Source organism: Echeneis naucrates, chromosome 5 (genome assembly GCF_900963305.1).
Source record: "Echeneis naucrates chromosome 5, fEcheNa1.1, whole genome shotgun sequence".
Classification (NCBI taxonomy): Eukaryota; Metazoa; Chordata; class Actinopteri; order Carangiformes; family Echeneidae; genus Echeneis; species Echeneis naucrates.
The window spans coordinates 2,674,605-2,690,544 of record NC_042515.1 but is presented as its reverse complement, the minus strand read 5'-3'; the positions used below and the strand labels follow the sequence as shown (position 1 = coordinate 2,690,544).

The window sequence follows — 15,940 nt, the reverse complement described above, 5'->3', positions numbered from 1 at the left end:
GTACAGTCTGTCAATCACACTGTAGGCCCGCCCCCCAAAACACAATCTGCTTTATGGTGTGTTTTCCTCTAAATGGGATCATCATTAACTAATGAAGAAAAGGACAACACAGCAGTAGACACACAGCAGCAGCTGCCCCTGAAAGTCCGGGCCGTTTCATTTCAGCTCCTTTCATGCCGGGATGAAAGCCCAGAGAAGAGATACTCACATCAACCAGAGACAGGAAGCGATTATATTTTTCATCCTCAGTCAGAATCTTTGCGATCGTCTTATCAGCAAACTGGACACAAGAAGAAAATGGATCCAACATTAGCTTTACAGTCAGTTATGGATGATATTGATTAAAGCGAGTTCTAATTTTACACAGACTCATTAAGGGAGACGTCATTCTTCCCAAAAACAGACAAATGTATGTTTAGTTGAGCTGGTAGATTACCGACACAACAAACTGGCTCTGTCTCAACTATGGTTGAATGTACAAAATGACTTAACATTTTCAGATGCAAATTTGAAAAGTTTGTATTGATTTGGATTTACTTTACTTTAATTAGAAGATTTAATGCATTGATTAAATAAAAAGCTCCTCTGAAGACACTGGAGGGAAAACTATATAAAAAAAAAAAAAAAAAAAAAAAAAAAAACAGGCCGGTGAGGGATAGAAAGTTAGACTGAACAGTTACAAATTTATTTTTACGACAAAAACACTGAAAGCTCCAAAAAAAAAAAAAAAAAAATCCTCTCAAAGACAAGGATTCACTTTCTGTTGTGTTTTAGTTAACCTGAATGTAGATGTGATGTTCTGACACTTCATCTCACCTCTTCGTTGCGAGCAGGCGTCATAGAGATCATGGTTGTGATTGGCTGGTCGATGAGGTGGATGATGCCGTTGGCGGCGGGCAGATCCTCCTGGACGATGGTGTACAGTTTCCTCGGGTTGGACATCAGGATGAACTTCTGCACCAACAAGAGACGGAAAAAAACCACGAGAGGTTTCTTTAATGGAGTCGTGTTAAAATGTTCCTCGGAGAAGATCATTATCACATTAGTGTCTCTGAAGTGCATCTTCGTTTTCGAAAATTTGAATCCAAAATACGACAGATTATAAAAACCATATCCCCACTGTCCTGCTGCAGAGCTGTTTACTCAAACTCATGAATATTTAACATCCGGCTCATTTTTTACTTTGTTTTGTTAAGATGAATTAGTAACAAATGGCTTTTAACATTTTAGGAAAAAAGATTTTAACCAGAAAAATTAGAAGTTTGGTACCAAAGCCATAAATTTGAAAGTGAGTTTTTCTAACTCATTCATTTTCAGCTAAATGTATTTATTCACTGACAGACACGCAGACACTTTACAGTCAGCTTGGACAAAAAAAAAAACAAAAAAAAAACTTGTCCGTTAAATACCTGCAATAACACACACACCCCTGATGTGACATAAATAATCAGTACAAAGCTCCGCCTGCTCTGTCAAAGCTACCAAACAGGAAACAACTCAACTAATCCTTCCTTGTTCACGCCTTCCGTCTTCATTCTGACAGACAGACAGACACACAGACAGACAGACAGAAAGACAACTAAATTCACCTTTAAGTCAAAACAACTTCAGCTGCCGGAGGACAGCTGCAAGAACAAACACTGGGATTACTGGGAACTTGGACCTCGACCTGCCACACGCTCCACATCATAAACTGGAAGAGCCACAACTCAAAGTGAAAGTAATTTTCAAGGAACTTCCTGGACTGACTGCACTTTCTGTCTGCTGCGTTTTCAGCTTCGCTCAGAGACAACATGTCTTCCTCACTGGAGAACGATCTCTCCTGTCCCATCTGCCATGAAATCTTCAGGGATCCCGTTGTCCTGGCATGCAGCCACAGTTTCTGTAAAGACTGTCTGCTCCGATGGTGGAAAGGAAAACAACAGCGGGAGTGTCCGTGCTGCAAGAAAATATCACCAGTGAGTGATCCTCCTCGTAACTTGGCTTTAAAGAACCTGTGTGAGGCCTTTTTACAGAGGAGAGATCAGAAACCTTCAGAAGGATCTGAGTCTGTCTGCAGTCTGCACTCTGAGAAACTCAAACTCTTCTGTCTGAACCATCAGCAGCCGGTTTGTGTCGTCTGCAGAGACTCAAAGACTCACTCAGGTCATAAATTCAGGCCCATCGATGAGGCTGCAGAGGAACACAGAGGAGAGCTGCAGAAATCCCTGAAGCCTTTACAGGAGAAACTGAAGCTGTTTGGAGATGTTAAAGAAAACTTTGATCAAACTGCCAAACACATTAAGGTCCAGACCCAAAACACAGAGCAGCAGATTAAGGAGCAGTTTAAGAAGCTTCATCAGTTTCTACAGGAGGAAGAGGAGGCCAGGATCAAAGCTCTGAGGAAGGAAGAGGAGCAGAAGAGCAAAGTGATGAAGGAGAAGATCGATGGTCTGAGCAGAGAGATAGAAGCTCTTTCAAACACCATCAGAGACACAGAAAAGGAGCTGAGAGCTGAAGACGTCTCATTTCTGAAGAACTACAAGTCTGCAGCAGGAAGAGTCCAACTTCACCCCCTGAAGGAGGATCCACATCTGGACTCAGGAGCTCTGATAGACCAGGCCAAACATCTGGGCAACCTGACCTTCAACATCTGGAACAAGATGAAGGACCTGGTCTCCTACAGACCGGTGATTCTGGATCCAAACACTGCTGACTCAGAAGTTATCGTGTCTGAAGATCTGACCAGCGTGAGTTCTGGAAAACAGCGGAAGCTCCCAAAGAACCCAGAGAGAACCAAATTCTCCTGCTCGGTTCTCGGCTCTGCAGGTTTTGACTCGGGGACTCACAGTTGGGGCGTTGACGTTGGAGAAAATATGGACTGGGAGCTGGGTGTGCTGGGAGAGAACGTCCAGGTGGAACCACCTCAGTCTGGACTGTGGAGGATTTTGTTTTCAGACGGGAAACTCACAGCGTTCTCCACGTCAGGCTCGGAGAACGACCTGCCTTTGAAGGGGAAGCTCCAGAGGATCAGAGTTCACCTGGACTTCCAGAAAGGAACGCTGTCCTTCTCCGATCTTGATACTAACACACAAATACACGCCTTCAAACACACCTTCAGCGGCACCCTGTTTCCGTACGTTTACACCGAGAATGAGCGCCGACTGAAGATTTTACCACTGAAGGTCCGTGTGATAGTGTAGAAACCACATTAGAAATGATTCTGATCAGGTGTCTTCTTGTTAGATGTTAAATCTGTCAGCTGATTTTTGTTTACATCAGCCAACCAAGTTTAGATTCTGTTCATTTTTAGCTGTAAGATTTGTTGGGAAATTGTGGATTTGCGGGTTTAGATATTTCAACATTCTGAAGTATTCAGATGTCGTCTTTAATTTTCCAATAGACTTGTGTCTTTGGTGCCTTATTGTGAAGATTACAAACACATTTTCAGATAAAATCCTCCATTTAATGAAACAGAAACTGACTCCAGCTCCAATTCTTTGTATGACATTAAACCTTTCTAGTCTTTTATTGTTTGTGCCTCGTACGGCGGAGAACGCCGACATTTGTTATTTTAAATTAGAATTGGCATCTAATCTGTTTGTCCTTGAGCACTGAATATTTTTACCAACATTGAAGGCCTTCGTGAGATATCAAACTTCCAAGGCAAACATTGAGTTCCTTTGTGTAATCCTTTGCCGTATAATTCATAAGATAGATGTGTCACGTGATGTGGACTCATTTCACATTTCAGAATCAACCAACCAGCCAACTTATTCATTCCTGAAGAACCTTTTGCCACCGCTGCTCATTAACATGCCGGCCATTATTGTCTGCTGTTGCAAATTTGCTATTTATTTTACGTGCTACAATTAAATGAACAATCTCCTGTTAATTAAGCATCTGCTTAAAAGCAAAAAAACCAATAACACATTTTCGGGGGTTAATCCTTTTTCACTGATGATGATGATGATGATACAGATATTTTGTGTACTTCTTTGTGTGGGTTTTTGTTTTGTTTTTGTTTTTTGGGTTACAAAATGCTGTGAGGGCTAACTTTAATATGAAATCATGAGAAAATGAAGTTTTCGCTGCAGGACAGAATAATTTCGAGTTACTTAGAAACTGTGCCTGTCTTGTCTTTCTCAACTGCATAAAGGTCAACAAAACTGAAGAAATGAAATTTATTTTCTGGAGCAGAAACCAAATCTATAACTTGAAAAGTGCTCTCCTTCATTTTTGTGTGGACCAATATATATATAAAAAAATAATAAAATAATAAAGCTCAAAGAAATGTTCTCTCTTCTGTCTCATCACTTAAATTCTAACTCCTCCTGTTACCTTGTTATCTTTGCTCCTCATTTTCGCTCCTCCATACAGGTTAAAGTCTCGTCCCTCCAGATCCCTGAGGAGGTGCTGGCCCAGGATCAGGTGGTTTTTACACATCAGCTCTTCATCAACACCCTGCAGATCAAAAATAAATCAGCAGATCAACAACCCAAGACTCATTTCTTCCTAATTTTGCTCCTGGTGATGAGAGAGAGAAGGTTATCCGAGCTTCGTCTGGACTAATGGATCTTTATCAAACTGTTGGATAAGAAAGGAAAAGAAGCTGCACACTGTGAAGGATGAAGTCTGCCTGATCCAGCAGAGTGAAAGCGTCGTTATATTTACACACTAACAGATTTACTGAGGCCGATGAAAAGTGTGTTTTTACGGTCAACAGTGTGGATGCCGGCCACCTCGCTGTGTGGCTAAATCGAATGACTTGCTGTGTTAGTAGGAGGTTATTTTCAGCCGTGCTCATCCTGCACTTTATTTCTGTTAGCCGATGAACAGTTGATCCTCTTTTATTATTCTGATTATATCTCGTATAAGCTTTGCCATTTTCCAGTGTGGTGTCCTCAAAGGCTAAAGGCTAAAAGAAAGAATAACCTGCTGCAGCTGTGACTCGCCACAGCTGCAGCAGGTTATTCTTTCTTTTATTCTTCTTTTTTTTTTTTATGCTCTGGAACAAACATGAACTTTTCGATTTTACAACCAGTCTCATCTTTGGGGCCCCCGCAGTCCACGTTTTTCATTCAATTATCCGACATGGAGCTGTACTGTAAGAATTGCACAAAAGAGAGAAAACTGCGGGTTTAACCGCAATTCATCAAAAACAAATAAAGTGAAAACATAAGAATGACGACGGAGTCACAGCAGAGTCACAAGTCTTCACTGATTCATCGAGTCCACATTCACCTTTTCATGGACTGTTGTTCTATTGTTCTCTTTAAATATCCAAAATTTGAAATCTCCCACTCGGGTTTCTATGGTTACTCAGATTTCACAGAGTGTTTGCGTGGCTGCTGCCAAAGTTCTGAGTCTCTGGTTTGTTCGAGTTTGTAGTTTGTTCTGACCATCTGTCATTAGTTTCTGTTTCTAGAGAAGGAGAGAGACAGAGCGAGCGAGAGGGGGAGAGAGAGAGAGAGAGAGAGAGAGGGCGGGAGGAAGAGAGAGGGAGAGAGAGAGGAAGAGAGAGAGAGAGAGAGAGAGAGAGAGAGGAGAGAGAGGGAGAGAGAGAGAGGAGAGAGAGGGAGGAGAGAGGGAGGGAAGAAGAGAGAGAGAGGGAGGGAGGGAGAGAGAGAGAGAGAGAGAGAGGGAGGGAGAGAGAGAGGGAGAGAGAGAGAGAGAGAGGAGGGAGAGAGAGGGAAGAGAGAGAGAGAGAGAGAGAGAGAGAGAGAGAGAGAGGGAGGAGGAGAGAGAGAGAGAGGAAGAGAGAGAGAGAGAGGGAGGGAGGAGAGAGAGAGAGAGGAAGAGAGAAAGAGAGGGAGGGAGGGAGGGAGAGAGAGAGAGAGGAAGAGCGAGCGAGAGAGTGAGGAAGAGAGAGAGAGAGAGAGAGAGAGAGAGAGAGCGAGCGAGAGAGAGAGGAAGAGAGAGAGAGAGAGAGCGAGCAAGAGAGAGAAGAAGAGAGAGAGAAAGCAAGGAGGGGGGGCATAGAGAGAGACATTGGAGACAGAGACAGAGAGAGAGAGTCTGGGCGGAGTGGCTCAGTTTGTCTTCAGTCTATTTAACGGCCATCAGGGGGCGACAGCACGGGCAGGGAGAATGACATCGATGTTGGGTTGAAGTCTATTGGAAAATGGGCCTAATTCAATCTTCAATAAGACATGGTGTTATCATTTAGAGGAAAGTAGGGCAGAAAGCTCCCTGTGACACACATTAACCCCCCCAGTGTGATCTGGGATTGGCTCCAGCCCCCCATCGTGACTCAGAACCAGACAAGAGGACGAAGATGAATGAATGGACCATAAAGGTGCAAAAAACAAGATGGAGGAATCCAGCTGTCATGTAAATGGTACAGACAAACAGAGAGTGAGACAGTCAGTGAGACAGACAGACAGACAGGTTGTCTTACAGTCAGCGGTTTGCTCAGCAGGGGGATGAACGCTGTGAATGGTCCGTTGTGACTCAGCAGCAGAGAACATCCTTTCCCTGAACACACACACACACACACACACACACACACACACACACACACACACACACACACACACACACACACACACACACACACACACACACACACACACACACACACGTTTTCATTTGTATGAAATATGCGGATATCAGAAAATAAATCTAAAAATGTGATAAATAATTAATCATCTAATTTTACTGAATGTAAAAGATCCATTTTTATTCTTGTCACATCATTCTTCCAACAGAGTCATTTTACTCATTTATTTTAATCATGATAAAATTTGAATTTTTCAGCCGTGTAGGAGAATCTGGATAATTTCACTTTATTTCTTATGTAGTTAATGAATTTAATATAATTTCAAAGCAGACTAAGAAGGAAAATCATTAAACCTGATTTGACATTAACTTGTTTCAGGTCAGAGTATCATTTTAATTCAGCTTTTGAACATTTTCTTTGATTTCTTCTTTTTTTTTTTTTTTTACCAAACAGGTTGACGGCTTCGTTCAGTTTTCCCGTCAGGCTTCCCGTCCTGCTAAGCTCAATGAGCCGCGCCATCAGGTTACCATAGCAACGCCGGCCATCGCCAATCTGACCCGCCTCACACACACACCTGAAGGAGGGAGGGGGGTAATGAATGAGAGCTGAAGGCATGAAGATGAACAATATCTGGCATCTTCCTTTGGCTCAGCTGTAGATCCGGTTCTGGTTCTAACTGCTGTATTGATAGACTGAAAGAAGAAAGACAGATTGGAAAGTCTGGCTCTGCTCTTCTGCTCTTCTGGATCCAGCTCTAGTTCGAGAGAGCAAAGGACAGTTGTGTGAATGTTTTTGCGTGTCTGACCTGGGATGTCCGTCCAGGCCGGTCTGACAAACAGCTGAGGGGTCGCATGTGTCTGCTAAACAAGCAGAAACCAGCTGACAGCCAAACTCTGGACTGCCACCTACAGGAGACATACCGGACATACACTCACAGCTGGACTGGGGGAGAGAGGGGAGACAGAGACAACATGCGTTTAAAACCTTCCTGGATTGTCTCCATCTTTGACTTTAAATACAGATCTCTTGTTGTTTTTCTGTTCTTGTGTCTTCTGGGTTCCCGGTTCCCGGTTCACCCGGTTCTGGTTCTGGTCTTCTCACCTTGTTGGGTCCTTTAAAGACGCAGACGGTGGAATTGAAGGGACACCCTCCGTTGTTTTCGGAACAAGGGTTTCTGGGTACGCAGATCCTGCCGTCGCCCTCGTAATCAGGCTTACATGCGCAGGTGACCTTTGACCCCTGGGAGGAGCACTGTGCGTTGACATCACAGTCCCTCGGCGAACAGATACCTGGACGGGAAAGAAGCCAGCGACTCCGGTTAGACTTTTAATGGTGTTTAAGCCTTATAATGCCGGACTCAAGAAATAACGGCGAGAAGATCGCATTTTTTGAATCCGAAGTCTTTATTTGGCCTTTTAACAAATTGAAACCCAAAAATAATATTTTTTTGCATTTCGTGCCATAACAGGAACATTTCCCCTTCATCTGTAACAGCTGGTTTCTGCCTCCTGTTCTGTGAACTCATTAACGTAGAAAACGAAGCAACAGCTCGAACCAACAGCAGCACTCAAATAAAGGAGAGAAATCAAACTTAAATGGTTGTTTACTTGCGCATTTTCCCTGCGACATCTTCCGGTATCCAGGCAAACATTCGCACTCTGCAGCGTCTCCTTCTCCTTTACAGTACGAGTACGGGTTGCATTTACTGCACTGGGTGCTCACTGTGAACACACAACAGCAGATCAGTGTAAACACAAACTGTCCTGTACACAAAAGACCACAAAAACAGGCTGGTTGTGACAGGCATATTCTTCTTTATTTAACTACACATCAACACATTCTTCCATTTATCACAAAACTTTTGATCAAAACGAATACACAAAATGATTTATGAAATAAAATGTGAAGAAAACAGAAAGTTACTGAAAACTTAAACTGGAGAGAAGAAAATCAATAAACAATGTTGGAAAACAGCAATAACTTTATGAATTTTAATTTGACTTACTTTTACAGAGATATAAGAACAGCCCTGTTCAGTCAGGTCAGAATGGGAGTTTCTGATTCAGCTAAACTTTGTTGACACTATTTTTTGCTTAAAAAGAGTATTAAATGTGAATATAATAGAATCAGTACTGTAGTTTATGCTAAAATCAGTAAACATAATAATGCTTATATGTATCTGTATGTTTGATGTATTAGCTTTACATTTGTGTCACAGTCATATAAAAAAACATCTAAATCTTAAAAAATAATGTTAAAAAGAAACACGTAAGAGAATTTTATTTGTTTGCTGATGACCTCTCCTGACTCGGCTCAGGTCAGTGTATCACTTTTATCAGTTTTACTGTAGATTTATTTCTGCCTTTAACTGACTCACTGACATCTGATGACCTTGAACAGTCAAACTGCTTCATTGTCATTTAGTTGCCTGTTATTGTTTCTGGGAGCTGAAACAAGCTCTTTGTTGGTCTGGTTAGTGGAGCTTTTGTGAGGCTGATCAGCAGAACTCGCCCTCCTCCTCCTCCTCCTCCTCCTCCTTCTTGTGTTGTGTGGAAAATAATAATGTCATCCATATTTTGATCAAGAGGAGAAAATTGAATTTCCTTATGCAAGCGCACAACTGAATACCAATCAGAGATAATACATTTGTCCTTTTGGCAGAGATGCCAATAAAACCTCATCTATTATTGTGTCCTCGCTGTCAGTCAGACAAATGATTCATAATTGATACAGATATTTTAATCGTTTGACTCCACTTCTTATACATTATTTGTTCGATTGTTAAACGGCATTCAGATTGTTTTAAGGGATATTTTTCTCTAACACCGTCCAGTAACATGAGATTATGATGAGAAAAAGAAAAAGAGAATCCAAACCCGATAATGTGGTCCAATAGACCGCTCTCACCTTGGTCGCAGCGTTTCCCGGTGTACGGCGGTTGGCACAAACACTGTCCGTCCCCCTCTGGACCTTTATTACACACTCCATGCTCACAGTCACACTCTGTGCAGACACACAAACAGCTAATGAACCAGCTGATTTAAGAGATGACCCAGAGGTCAGAGGTCAGAGGTCAGAGGTCAGGGAGCTGGAGCACCCACCTTTATTGCACTTATCTCCGTATGCGTTCGGATTCTTACACTCCTGACAGGCGAAGCCGGAGAATCCATCCTGAAGAGATAAAGTTTTGTTTTGTTATGACTCGAGATTTCTATATCGCAATGTCACAAAAAAAAAAAAAAGAAAGCAACCGATGTTCTTTGACAGTGAATCCTGTTACACTTAAAAAAAAAAAAACTTCAGTCGTGGTCTCAGTTTGGCATCCAAAATTCTTTGGTGTCACAAAAACACATAAACAAGGCTGCTCTCCAGTTTCCCCGACAAACAGGTAGGAGAGTCGTGCGTCTGTCTGTGAGCTGCTCTTCATTTTGACGTTGCCATGTTGGTTTTTTGAAACCACAGCGATGGGAGAGGGCGGTTCTGATCCCATCTGGGCTCTGTGCTGATTTTATGGTACGGCCTGTTAATCACACAGCAGCTCTGCTTTATTGTCTGTTTTCCTCTAAATGAGGCCGTTGTTTAAGACAATTAACATAATTTAAGCTCTGAAAAAGATTTGGAACCAAAACACTGAGAACCTTTTACTGAGCTAAGAAATGAAGTGAGTTTTCCCATATATTTCATTCAAATCTGCCTGCTTTTTTTTTTTTTTTTTTTAAACACCCAGAGGAGTGGCCCATCAGGTCAAGTCAGTCAGGATACTGACATCACAGATGCAGGTCCCGTTGCCGAGGTCTCCGTCGGAACAGGCTCCGTGGAAGTTGCAGGTCTTCCCGGACCAGCTGGGACAGGCTGCAGACAGACAGGAGGACAGGAAGTCAGAGAGACAGGTGACTCGGTGTGTGGCGGTCCAGCCCCACGCTCAGAGATGATGCATTCAATGCAGATCATAATCATCAAATGTGAACCATCAAAACATGTTTAAAAAAATTTTAAATAAAGATAAATAAATGAAGGCAGAAGCTGAGTTTCAGTACTGATCTTCTTCTCCATGTATAAATAACACAATCCAGCATGATGTCTGCTTTCATTAGTTACCCAGCTGGCTTTAAATCACACCTAATGAAGCTGATTCTCCACCATCTCTCTGTGTGTGTGTGTTTGTGTGTCTTACAGAGACAAAGCGGCCCCCAGTGTTGTGGGCAGCACCGTGGCTCCATGAACCTCTTCACACAGACGTGCTGACATCCATCCAGCTGCTTCTCTCTGCCGCCGATCTGCACCACGTAACTGCAACACAAAGCCTGAACGGTTCAGGTGACCTTGACCTTTGTCCTGCATGGCTGGAAAGGCTCCGAATGAAAGCTCCTACTTTAGGAAAACTTTAAATGTATTTGAATGACCAATGTTGTGTTTTCTTTTTGTCCCTCTGGCTGATGAATGGATTTAAATACCAATGTGTGTTTTACTTTTCACACCTCGTGTGATCAGAAATGTAACACCGGTCCTCCTGCAGCGACTGGAACTTTGGTTTAAATGTTCTCTGAAGTGTGTATCCGTGCAGGTTACCTGCAGTTGATGGTGCTCACTCTGCTGAAGCCGTGTGGGCAGCTGCTGGTGAGCATGACGGCACAGGAAGTGCAGGGGGAGAGTACGTCCATCCTCTGGGAGACATCACATCGGCCGGGGGGAGGAGTCTGAGGGGACAGAGGCAGTCTGATCGGATGTCCTGACAGCACTTCCTCACTTCTATTTTTTTTTTTTCCCCAGACATTTATAGCCATCTGTCATTTTAGATAGAAAAACCTAAATCCTGGATGGAGTGTTTCACTTGGAGGAGATTAGTCATCTCAGGTTTAATCCGAACAAGATATCAAAAAACTTAATATACTGTGTTTCTTATATATATATATATATATATATATATATATATATATATATATATATATACACACACACATTCATACATACATACATTCTTGCACAACTGAATTAACAGCAGCAGCTGCAAAGTCACTTTTTATTGTTTAATATATATTATTGTACATCCTGTTGGCTGATTATGTCTTACATGTAAAACTTGAACCTGCATCGTAACAAAAGTAAAACGTACAGTATAATGTGAGAGCACCGAATAAGACAGCAGAATAACCAAGTGTGCTGTTGTTTCTGTATCAGCCTGGAGAGGAAATACTTAGGAAGTACTTATCTGAGCACATTTCTGATGCAAGTAAATCCCTGAAGCTGTTGGCATTTAGAGACCATCTTCAGTCTCTGTGTCTGTATAATGAGGTCACTTCACAGATGAGTGTTTCTTCGTTCCACACGCGGAAATATACAGAAAATAGAAAAACGTGCCAAAGCGTGCTCCCAGGTGAGGCTCTGAAGATCAACAATTTTCACGGTGGTTTGAAAACATCAGTTCTGAGCTGCATTCCAGACCTTCCGGGCCGACGCTGCACCATCAGGTCATGGATCTCTAATTAACTGACCCAACTATTTTTCCTACGTTGATCCTGTGACACTGTGGTGATGATACACAGCAGAAACATTTTCAAACATCTAGCAAGAGCTAAATCTGAAAAGTTTCACCTGTTGGGTCAAATTTAATACCACATTTTAAATTTGGTTTGATAGCCGACTGTCGCTGTAGGCCCTGAAGGATGTTAAGCTTTGTCCAGTTGTCCATCAGCACGAGGACTGAGACCTTAAAATTACAGCAAAGCAAACTGATATTTACTGGCAGTACGTTTGGAACAGACATTCTCAGTCCTCAGGTGATGGACCATGACGTCACCACAAGGTCACCTGTCAGACAGCATTGAGCTGGATTTCAAAAGTTCAGGTATTAGGTACACGTTCACGTTCCTGAGCACCTGGTTTTTGACCTGTACACAACATTCCCATCATCCTCAGCTGTAATTGGTGCTCAGTAGAAGTAAAAGTGAAAACAGCGCTGTGAATACATGTGACTAACTGCAGCCTGACTAAATGTCAGGATGTCTGCTCGAGTCCAAATATACAGGAAGCAACATAAATCTTTGGCGTCAGCTTTTGACTTTCCTTTTTTTTAAACTCTACCTCTTAACTAATTCCAGTAGGACACATTTTCATTCATTCAGTGGCCAAAAATGGCTTCAGGATCTGTACAAACACAAATACTCTGCGAGTTCTCTAAAAGAACGGGAAGAATGTGATTTTCTTCAACAGAGTAGAGTACTCTGCTTCCAATTCAGTAATGTCAGGAGAATAAACAGATGATCCAGAATCTGTGAGGTTTTGGTGTGTTAGTTGGTGCGTTACCTGGTCCTGCAGGGACGTTTGCACACAGAGCAGCAGCAGTAGCAGAAACATGGCTGAATGTGTCACATCCAGGGGAAAAATAAATCCAGCGACCCAGCGTCCTCTTCGGCCAATAAAGAGAAAAAAACAACAACAACAAAAAGCTGAAGAAAATGTGTCCAGGCAGTCAGATCTGACTTTAGCTTTCTCCTCTCATATCTAGTCTGAACCTCGAGCCCAACCTGCCGCACTGGTCACAGGAAAAAAACACTCTTATAGCTACATCCTCTGTGCAACAACTCAAGTATTAGAAAATAATAGACTTCCAGCAGCAACAAGTGTCACAAAACTCGGAGCAACCAGTCGCACAGATAAAAAAAAAATTTTTAGATAATTAGTTAAAATCTGAGTACAGGGTGGATCCAGGCAGCGTTGGGATTATCAGCAGCATTCATGGCTCATTCTGAGTCAGAAGGCAACAATTCAAGTTGTGTGGGAACTAACAAACCAACTAACAAATTAGCTGTCGGATCGGTGTCTGCTGAAGGCAGAGAGCCACCAGAGAGGCTGGTCCAACTGCTGGCGTCATGTCTTTTCCTCTCTAATCTAGAAAAAGAAAAACAAGAGAAACTGGCACCTCCTGGAACTTCCCAGCAGAGGTCATCTCCTCCTATCAACTCCCCTTGTAGTAACACAACACAACAGGACTTGGACAGTCCACAAAATGAACAGTAGCAGCAGAAGGCCGATGTGTGACTGTTGTACGAGGACCTGAAGACCAGAGACCACCACAGGCCCTAAACCGGGTCGGTCAGGATCAAACATTATGAGACACACACTGCACATGTTGGAAGTTTTAATATATTCATATAGAGGCTTTATTATTAGGGGCAACTATAATTTCTTTTCTGAGTCACAGGAAGAAATAGTTTTAAACTGGATTCAACAAAAGCTGAATATTTGCAGCTTCATCTAAATAAACTTGAAGGCAGCACTGCGTAATTAATATATCTATAAAAAATAAAAAATGAAATAATTAAATTAAATAAAATGAAAAAGAAATATTGACAGGAATAAATTGTCTTTGCAGAGCGTTTGTTCTGCTCAGGAGCTGCTGCTGCTGTTGTAAATAAATCCTTTGAGACGTTAGATTATGTAAAACACAAAAGTAAGAGCAGGTTATAATATCGTGGTCTCTCATGACAAGTCTGTCAAAGGCGAGGAAGCGAGAGGTTGTGTGAAATCTCTTTCTTCCTGACGGGAAGTTCAGGACCAAATTCCTGTCCTGGTCACCCCCGACGGGACCGCGAGGTTTGAACGGATTTCCTTGTCAGCTGACACAACTCCTCGTTAGCTTCGAAGAATGTGAAAGCAAAGTTTCTTTCCTGTTTCAACTCAGCTTGGACTTGATGAACAGATGACAGACCCGGCGAGCTGAACCAGACCATTGAGACGGGTCGAAGGTCAAACTGCAAGAACACAGAACAATAGCAGGAAGCAGGCCAACACTAACTAACCCAGAGCTTTAGTGCCTTGCTCACTGGTTCTGCACCGTCCTCACAAATATCCAAAGCTTTGTGACACTAAAAATGACCCTAAATTCTTTGTATCAACTTTTAGCCACCATAAAAAACTGTTTTACTAACGCTGGGACATCAAGTCCACCGGAAAAGCTTTTAAAAAAAAAAAAAAAAAAAAAAAAAAAAAACGCCACCAAAGCTGGTTTCTGCCATCAGAAACCTCCTTTAGATGGTGAGAACAGACAGGCAGCTTTCTTCTGTAGATACACTGTAGAAAAACTAAACTGTGGGTGGACTCTGGTACATCTGGCTGGAAAGTTTGATGCCATAGTGATGCATTAAGTCTATATTTGTGAACAATTGTTCAACACAATAATTCAACACAACTGCGGCACCTTAATTTACTGGAAGTAATCAGTAAACGCTGCGCTATCGTTGTGCTTTGATTCAATATTCCACTACTTACTTCTGATAGTGCACTTAAATATTATTATATATATACACAAGCTACAATATTTCCTATTTCTCCTTCAATTCTGGACCGTCTGTCATGAACAGAATCTCTCAGTATTTCTGATTTCACACCTTTTTGATGAGAAAAGAGGTCAAGAGAGACACGTTAAAAAGCAAAAGCTGCTGGAGAGTGAAAAAAACAATTTCCTCCTCGCAGAATATCACCATGTTTGTGTATTACAGTGGACGGAGTTTGTTCCTGTGCGACATGATGTCAGAACTCTGTGCTGCCTTGAGACTGATTCAGTCCACGACAAACAAATTAAAACAGCGTGAAGGTCGATATGCTCATCGTAATCTTTGACTGTTGCATAATGACAACAGTAAAGCACGCATACACAGACCGACACACTCTCTGCTGAAAACATGAATCGGAGTAAAAGAGAGAGAAGCCTGAACCAGAGGTCATGGGTATGTCTTGGCCTGAGTCCCTGTGACCGTCTCAACCTCAACAAATGGACCGAATCAGCACTCTGAGCTGGAAAACAGCCGAGCAGACAGAAGAGACCATGACAGATAAGAGGAAGTGAGAAAGGATTTACTATCAGTGTCACATCCCTCAAGTGTTCCCTGGTGTCTTTGTGCTCTGACTGTTTATGACAAGACACCAGAACTGGACTGGATCAGCTCAGGTACCATCGATCTGACGTTTAGTTAGAGAGTCAACAAGACTGAAACCCCCACGAATTAGAATCAAGGTGTTTTCATGGTCATGATTGGAGATCTGATTTTTATTTTCCTCTCTCTCATTGATTATTCTATTTTTTTATTATTATTATTTCACACACAAAACAGAGATCTCATTCTCTAAACTCCATGAGCCAGGTTTAATTTGTGACTCAATCCTTTTCCTGCAGGGAACTCTTCATCGATCAAACTGCAGCTGCGTGTGCACTGCATTGGCTATCTGCAACAGATTCAGGGCGGCACGCTGGGGCAGCGGTTAGCCTCACAGCAAGGGGACCCTGGGGATCAAACCTCAGCCCTCCGGCAGTCCCTAAGACCTGCAGGATGAGGCTAGTTGGTGACTCGAATGTGAGCCTGAATTGTTGGTCCAGAAATAGACTGGTGACCCCCGATGGACAAACACTAAAGCTAACAGACAGACAGCTTCACCTGGACACAACATATGAAGCCTTTGAGA

At 42.4% G+C, this 15,940-nt stretch overlaps 1 protein-coding gene across 1 annotated transcript; it reads left to right on the top strand.

Moving 5' to 3' along the window:
* Positions 1-1,502: 1,502 nt before the first annotated feature.
* On the top strand, positions 1,503-4,273 carry LOC115043765 (tripartite motif-containing protein 35-like). Its single transcript, XM_029502456.1, has one exon. The coding sequence runs from the start codon at positions 1,794-1,796 to the stop codon at positions 3,180-3,182; it is 1,389 nt and encodes a 462-aa protein (XP_029358316.1). The 5' UTR covers positions 1,503-1,793; the 3' UTR covers positions 3,183-4,273.
* Positions 4,274-15,940: the final 11,667 nt, after the last annotated feature.